Below are 8,312 nucleotides of genomic sequence, written 5' to 3'. Positions count from 1 at the left end.
CTCTATCCCATCCACACACTACTCCTTTCCCCTGCCGAGTGAGTCACGCCTACCCCGAAAGGGAAATGGCTTAATGGTGTAATAATAATAATAATAAAATATGTGTATACAATTATGAATTATATATATTTTTAAGCCCCTCAAATACAACACGGAAAACGAAAATCGTTAAACTTCTAAGATCGATCGATGATATCTTTGAACTAACTGTAAATGGTCAAAACATCCCATGATGAATGAAATCTTTTCTACTTCCCAAAGGCAACATTAACGTCTGTCATATGGCCACATTTATTGAAGAAGGATACTTTTTGGAGATGGGAAATATATTTATGTTTCAGAGATGTTTGAAAAAATTTACACAGGGGATAATATATAAAATTTCAAATTAGAATTAAAATAATTCTTAAAAAAGTAATGATCCAAGATATTTTTTGTTTACTTTCCTTAATTTATAAGCCAATTTTTTTACAAATACTGTCTAAATTAAATTTCGACTTAAATTGCATTAAGTCAAATTTTTAAAGACTGCAAAATATTTCCTGCGTTCAATGCTTATCTAAAAACCGTTCCAGAATTTTCCATCCTGAACGACTTATTTATCAAATTCGCGTTTTTTTTCATACAGCAAATCAATTTTACCATCGTGCAATCTACTGTCGATATTAAAACTGATGACTTTGAATTGTTTTCAAGACGAAAATATTGTTTAGAATTATTGAAAAAAGTAGTTTTGAGGATATAGAAAATAATATTTATCTTTAAAGAGATAATCCAGGGACTTCAAACATTTTAAGTGATTTGAAATACGAAAACTCGATATGGTATCTTAAATAAAGTGCATTTTTTTATGGATTACGTAAGGTACACAGAAAAAAGATATTTCAATGATTTCTGAACTAAAAAAATGCTTAATTCGTGTGAAATACGAAAGCTTATAATTGCTCAAAATTATTTTAAAAATCCTAGTTTTTTAAAGGGTGAAGAATTGCTTCACCCACATAGAGATGTCCCAATGAAGCTACAGAAGGAATTCTTAATTTATTTGCGGGTTTTAAAAATAGAGATCTTTGAAATTTTTAAAATCTCTCAACAATATCTTGGTATCTTTTAAAATATCCTAAATTATTTCAAAAGAATTTTAAAAAATTGACAATTCAGCAGTTGTTAGCCCATGTTAGACAAAAACAAAAAATGGACAAAGAGACTGTGTAACCCGGAGAAAAGAGGAGCCTTGAGAGATTAGAGAGGAACTTTCAGAAATTTTAGTTTCGTTTCGTTAAAAAGGGAGAGTAGTTTGATCTTGAAGAGTGAGGAAGTGCGTTGATTCGTTTTGCGCGCAACCTTGCACCTGTCGCGCCAGCTTACTTGCGATTCTTTCTCCTTTCCTCTCTTTTCTTGTGAATTCTCCCTTTCTCTCATTCTCCCAAGAAAGATGCGACTTTGTCTGGCAAGGACGAAATGGCGCGAACAACTTGGCGAGCGCGGTCGCGTTGCAACAAGAAAATGCGTAATCGCATCGTGAGACTCGCTAGGCGCTATAAATTTTGCCGTGCAGTATAAACCAGGTAAACCATGCGATACTGACACGAGAAACCGGCATTAAGCTGACGCGATCGAAATACAAAAGCCGTGTACTATAATCGCCATAATATTTCAATCTAACTCACTTCTATCACAATTATCTTGAAAACAATATTGTCGCCTATTCAAACTAATATTGCTATATATCATTTCTAATTGTATGAATTCAAAATTAAAGAACTTTATTTATATAATAATCGCTGGGTGAATTATATTGACTCTCAAAAATAAATGTTGTAGAAATTGTTGATGTCAGTTGTTGGCTTTAGGGTCAGGTGAATTGAAACTAATTGTTTCAAACGTTTCGGCATACAATGGTGTCCCTCATCAGTGAGTTTTATTAAATCTGTGAAAAGTACACAATATCTTGTAGGTACGCAGTTTTACAATTGGAAGCATTATTTTTTTATTGATATCTTGGTTCTGAACTAATAAAAATAAAAATTTTATTAATTTTCAATTTAAATTTTGTTTAATTTTATTTGAATAAAATAATATAAAAAAAAAATAATTTAATTACATATACGTCACTGAAAAATAATTTGTAACGAACTTTTGACGATTAAAAATTTTTTCATCAAATAAAAAATTGGTGAACATTTTTTTTTCGACAACATTGGTATTTTTTTCTCATAAAATTATACTTCGTTAAAATAAAACAATGTATTAAGATTAATGCAAGATTTATCAATCGTTCTAAATAAAATTAAACAAAATTTAAATTTATAACTAATAAATATAAAATTTTTATTAGTTCACAACTAAGATATTAATAAAATAATAATGCTTCCAATTGTAAAACTGCATACCCACAAGATATTGTGTACTTTTCATAGATTTAATAAAACTCACTAATGAGGACCACCATTGTGTGCCGAAACGTTTGACACAACTTAGTTTCGATTCACCTGACCCTAAAGCCAACAACTTACATCAACAATTTCTACAAAATTTGTCTATATATTTGAAATATAAAAGTCCCAAAATTAAACAAATGCCAACAATTAAAATTTTCGTAATTGGCTAAATCGCAAATAGAATAATTACCGATAGTTTATAATATTACCAAATTAAAAAATTTCCACCAATAGATAATTCCGAAATAAAATTTCCGATATTAGAAAATATCCGGCACATGAAATGTTTCGAATTGTCTACTGTCAGGGTTCAGCTACATTCGGTGAATCGTAGAACAAATATTTTCGGGGCACCTACGGGAGCTGGAAAAGGGCGGCTAGGTTTACCGAAATATTATTTTTAATAATATTTTCGGCGAGCTTAGACACTTAGTAATATTTATCCATGCACTTGGGCTTTTCCATAAGATAAATATGGGGGAAATTACACAAAAAAGTTCAATTTACGTAACTTTTCCAGTTTTTATTCAAATCAATCGCCCGCACAGGACTTGAATCTCTATATGATGCTTACAATATTCTAGTTTTACAAAAATTGAAATTTCCAAAATGGCTTTCTAAATATAGTGTATATATAGTCAAAAATTGCAATTTCTATTGAAAATTCTATTTTTGGCCTTAATTGTTGGGTTCGCTATTTAAAACTTTGTTATATTTATTATATATTAAGCATTACATAAAAATTATCTTCATGTGTCGACAATTAATTTGAATAAAAACTGAGAAAGTGACGTGAATCAAACGCCTTTGCGCAATTTTCTTTTTTCTTTTTTTATTTTTGTACAAAATCGCAAGTGAATCTGACAGTTCATTGAAAATTTAAACATCCCTATAGTATTTAAGTCACTGAATTCCTAGCTGCACTATGGCGTGCCATCGTTGTATTAAAAAATTCTATGCATCCCCAAGCGATCGCAAGCACAGACTTGAAACGTGCGAGTCGGAAATTGGGAATTTTTTTTAAACGCAAACTGCCAGAAGGTATTTGCCAGAAAAGAGCAGCCAGGCAATTGATTTTGCCTCTCTTCGGTCATACAAGATGAGAAACCGTATAACTTTAAGAGCGTACAAATGCAAAACTTTCAAAAATTTTTCTCGTAAAAGTTTAATTGCCTTCTTTAAATTGGGTTCTCTAATTTATTTTTTAATTTACATAAAGGGTAATTTTTCTTCATTCATAGTATTATAGAGAAATACGAGCCAACTCGAGAGAGACCATTACATTTTTGTTTATTTTAATTTTTGTCGAGGCAACAGAAGATCCTATCGCGGCAGAAAGGGGTTGAGGGAAAATAAATTGGGTTTAGGAGTTTTAAAAAGCAATTTTCTCACAATCGTGCTACAACCTCATTATTCAAGTGCGATCTTTATCGGCCTTGCCATTTCCTCTTTTTACTAACTCTCCATCGCTACATCGAGATTAACACGCCTCGTGTCACTCAACTCGTGTCAATGGAACCGGTATAAACATTATGTAAATACAGTAAGTCCCTGTACACAATGTATGATTGAAAATGATAAGAATAGAGATGTTACGTGCATTTACAACAGAAGAGAAGAAAAGGAATATCGATCTTACAAAAAGTAAAATATACTTTCATATCGAGTGGAGATTCTTCACAATCATTATTTTTATTATCTCTGTAAAGAGCGTTAGAAAATAATTTATACTTTGAATATTAAATCTATTCAAATGGAGGAGTCTTTATGTAACGATGCATCCATCTAAGTGAGTCAGAGAATAATCGATAATAGTACAAAAATCTCAAGCTCATAATCATAATTTTTCAGATAAATTGCAGTACCAATCGATTATTCGTTTTTCCCAAAATCAGACTAAAATGCTGTCAAAACAGGTAAAATAGGGTTATTTTTCACGAAAATACGGGAAAATATGCAAATAAATTTAAACAAAAATTATTTTAGGTACCATATTGAATTCAATCGAAATAGATTTGAATTCCTAAGATTTTAAGCCGAAATATATTACATTCTAAACAAAATAGATTGATTGGACGATGAATCTCTGTGGCACTTGAAATTAATGTTTTCTTTCTGAAACTGCTTCTTTAGATTAACCTGGTTCCCACTCCCACTTCTAGAAGATTTACAATTTCCTAGGAAACACAGAAAATGTTTTAGAAACCATCAATTTTCAACTAAAATTACGAATCTTAAACCAAAAAACATGAGCTCTCAACAAAAAAGGTTATAGTTGAGATTTTACCCATTAGAGATTATACCGTTAAATTAATTACAATTGAATTCAACCAAAAAGACGAATTTTCTACAGAACAGTTGAATTTTCGACCAGAAAACAGTGGTGACTAACAAACAAACAAAAAAAGAATTTCCAAAAAAATAGTTAAATTTTCAATACACAGAGAAACAAATTTTTTAGAAAATAATTGGATTTTTCAACACATAAATATGTATTTTCAACAAAAAAGTTCATTTTTAGCCAGAGAGTTGAATTTTTTCACAAATTCTTAAATTTTGAAGTCAAAAGGACGATTTCTACAAAACAATTGAATTTTTAACCAAAAAGTATGACCTGTTAACAAAATTATTGCATTTTTAACTAAATAATTAAATTTTCAGCAAAATAATTAAATTTTTAACCAAATAATAATGTTTATAAAAAAATATAATAGTAGACCCTTAAACAAAATAATAATTTTTTTCAACAAAAGAACCAATTTTCAGTCAAGAAATTTGTCTTTTCTACCAAGATAAATTTTCAATAAAAAAAGGGGAAAAAGGAAAGTTTCTTGAGAAAAAGACAAATTTGATTAAAAAGAAGAAAAGGGTGAATAGGAAAAACAATGTGAATTCTGCAAAACGCATGTTATTTTAATGTTGTCACAGGCTTAAGATGGTTACTGTCCTACATGTCGAAAGCACTTTTGGTTAGAGTTGAATCTTTATTTTTTGATTATTTTTGCACGAGACTGTCCCGGTATATATCATCAGTCACGGACGCATTTTTATAATGCAACCAAGTGATCCGATGAAAGCAGTGTGTCTGACATATTGAACAAAGTCTGGTTTTTATCCCATCATTGTAGTCCTGGGTTGCAGTCAAGTGCATGATGGGGGAACCTACAGCTGAAGGTGGGTTCTGAACTACCAGAATCTTGGTAAACGTACATAGAAAAATTTCCAAAGGTACCAGCTCAGGGATCGAATCCCGGACCTCTGAGGCGAACTCCGAGCGTCTAACCAACTGATCCATTACACAGTCCTGCAAATAATGGGGCCATGTCAGTTGTTGGAAAGTGGAGGGTCATTTCCGAAGTAATTTTGTATTTAAAATCCGAATCCGCGGTCAGAATTGGCCTATCACGTCAGGATTTTAAGATATTTGAGGTTATGTACCCAAACAATGGCGTTTTTGGCTACATTTGAGGTTATGTACAAGAAACATAATTTTTTGGGATTTTTTCTTCAGTCGTATCATATAGTACTGCTCTTTCTCTTTAATTTGAGAGTCGCAGAATTCAATTACGACTCCCAAATTAAAGAGAAAAAGCAGTATTATATGATACAACTAAAGAAAAAATCACAAACAATTTGGTGTCTTCTCTACATAACCTCAAAAGTAGCGAAAACACCATTTTTGGGTACTTATGTACCCAAAATAATTAATATTTATAGAATATTAATAAAATATTTATAAAATATTGATGAATTAATTAAAATAATAATAATAATTATTATTATACCATTAGGCCTTTCGGGGTAGGTGAAATTACAATAATTTATAAAATTATTTTTGAAAACTTTATAAATAGAAATAATGTAATTTTGCGCAATTTTTCTCGCTACTTAGTCCCGGAAGTTGCAGAAAAATATTATTATCGCAAATCATTTTTTTTTTATCATCAGTATAAATACAGAGTCACCGGTGAATCATGCAGGAAAGTGTTGTGAGTATTTCCGGCTTCAGGTTCTACCCCACAAAAGAGATTGCCATAAACACGCTGTTTTTTCAATTTTTAAATTAAAACCGGCCGGCTGTGACGAATTTTTTGCAGTTGCGAAATAAGAACACGAGTAGGGCATTATATTATACGAATAGTGACAGAATGGGGGAAAGGAAGATGAAGTGGCTAGAAGAGATTCGGAATGGGATAACGCAAAGTGGAAAGGCATGTAGAACCATTTTTGCACGAGAGCTTGCATAAATATTTCTAGATTCTAGAATGTCTAAGAATTTCTCGCTAATGATTGAGGATTGTAAATTCTATAAACCAGCAATTCAATTGAGAACCCGCACCAAAAAAAACTAGTAAACGGAAAAATTATATTTAGTTTATACATAGTGGGGAGAATTATTTATAATTTTAATTTGCTTTATATAAAAAATGTATAAAATAAATGAAAATTATATGTATTTCCCACTATTTATAATTTATCCGCTTGGAAATTAATCCAAATCCTTCAAGGAAAGTTTTTCCAGTTACAGAAATTAAATTCAGTATTAAACTTTTTGTCATTTTTTAAATATTAAATCGACCAGGAAACTATTTTTGGAATGTGTCATATAACATACATCTCGCATAAAATCCTGGATACCTTTTTTAAATTCTTTAAAATCTTTTGAAGTACAAAAATGATTAAATCTTCGAAATTCCGTGAAATTCCATAAAATCTGACAAAGCCCCTTTGAATCTCTTAAGATGCTTAAAAATATCCCAAAAGCTTTCAAATCCTGGAAAATTGTCCTTAGACCCTTGAATCGTATAGAAATATCTTATAATCTTATGGAATATTTATATTTCCTTTAAAATACCTTGAAATCCGTCGAGACCCCTTGAAATTTTGTAAATCCTGTAAAAACTCCTTTGGATCTTTGAAATCTTCTGAATTCTTCAGAAATTATTTCAAGTATGTTAGAAATTATGAAAACTCTTGGAATTTTCTATAATCTTACGAAATTCTTTGCAATTCCATGAAATTCCTCTGAATCATTTAAAATACATAATACCCTTTAAAATCATTTAAGATTTTTTAAATCGCTTACATTTGGTGAAACTCTTAGAAGTTTTTTTTAATTCAAGATAAATTTCTTTAAAACTGATTAATCTTTGAAATCCTCTGAGACCCTAAAAAAATCCCTTGAAATTGCTTGGAATCTTATAAACTGTACTAAAATCTTTAAAATACTTTGAATTTTTTAAAATCTTTTTAGTTCTTCATCAGACAAAAATGATTTATGAGGAAACAGAACACAGTAGCATTAGTTTAATTTTTGTTTTCAAAATAGTAGCGAAACAGTTGCTTCCTTAAAAAAAGTCTTAAAAATGCTCAATAGTGGCGCGAGTTCGAGACCTGCTTTAAGAAAAGAAAGAAACAAAATCAATTTGGACTCAAATTAAAATCGCGAGCTTATAAAACGCATAAATTTTTGAAAATTTCTTAAAATTTAATAGACCATTTGATTAGCATCCCTAGATTTCTGATTATACTATAAAACATTCATTTACTTTTGCTGAAGAAATGCATAATTTCTGGGAAGCGGAAAAATTCCAAGACGTTCGTTAATTAGAAAATAGTTTATTTCTGTCCTCAAGGAATGCAGAAGCATAAAATATAAAGGATGGAACACAGCCTTATCGGTTAGAAATACTTGTGAAGGTACAATGTGAAAAAAAGTTGAAAGGCTTCAAAGGGTTATTACAGGTAATTAATCCGTGACGGTACTCACCTGGTCAGCCATATTGTAGCCGTCGTGGTGATACGACGTATGGTGATGCTGCGGTACGCTCAGAGACAAGTCGAGGTTGTCACTTCTCTGAAAAAAAAATT

At 30.7% G+C, this 8,312-nt stretch overlaps 1 protein-coding gene across 6 annotated transcripts in view; it reads right to left on the bottom strand.

Moving 5' to 3' along the window:
• The window catches only part of LOC117174097 (TOX high mobility group box family member 3-like), a 142,855-nt gene that overhangs the window by 82,980 nt on the left and 51,563 nt on the right, over positions 1–8,312 (bottom strand). For all 6 annotated transcript variants that reach the window (XM_033362831.1, XM_033362833.1, XM_033362836.1 and 3 more), the window contains one exon: positions 8,212–8,298. In XM_033362831.1, the coding sequence (XP_033218722.1) occupies positions 8,212–8,223 (12 nt within the window). In that variant the 5' untranslated portion in view covers positions 8,224–8,298. The remainder of the gene's footprint in view (positions 1–8,211; positions 8,299–8,312) is intronic.

Source organism: Belonocnema kinseyi, chromosome 6, assembly GCF_010883055.1.
Source record: "Belonocnema kinseyi isolate 2016_QV_RU_SX_M_011 chromosome 6, B_treatae_v1, whole genome shotgun sequence".
Lineage (NCBI taxonomy): Eukaryota > Metazoa > Arthropoda > Insecta > Hymenoptera > Cynipidae > Belonocnema > Belonocnema kinseyi.
Note: the sequence above shows the minus strand (reverse complement) of the source record. Positions and strands in the feature narration are given on the sequence as shown.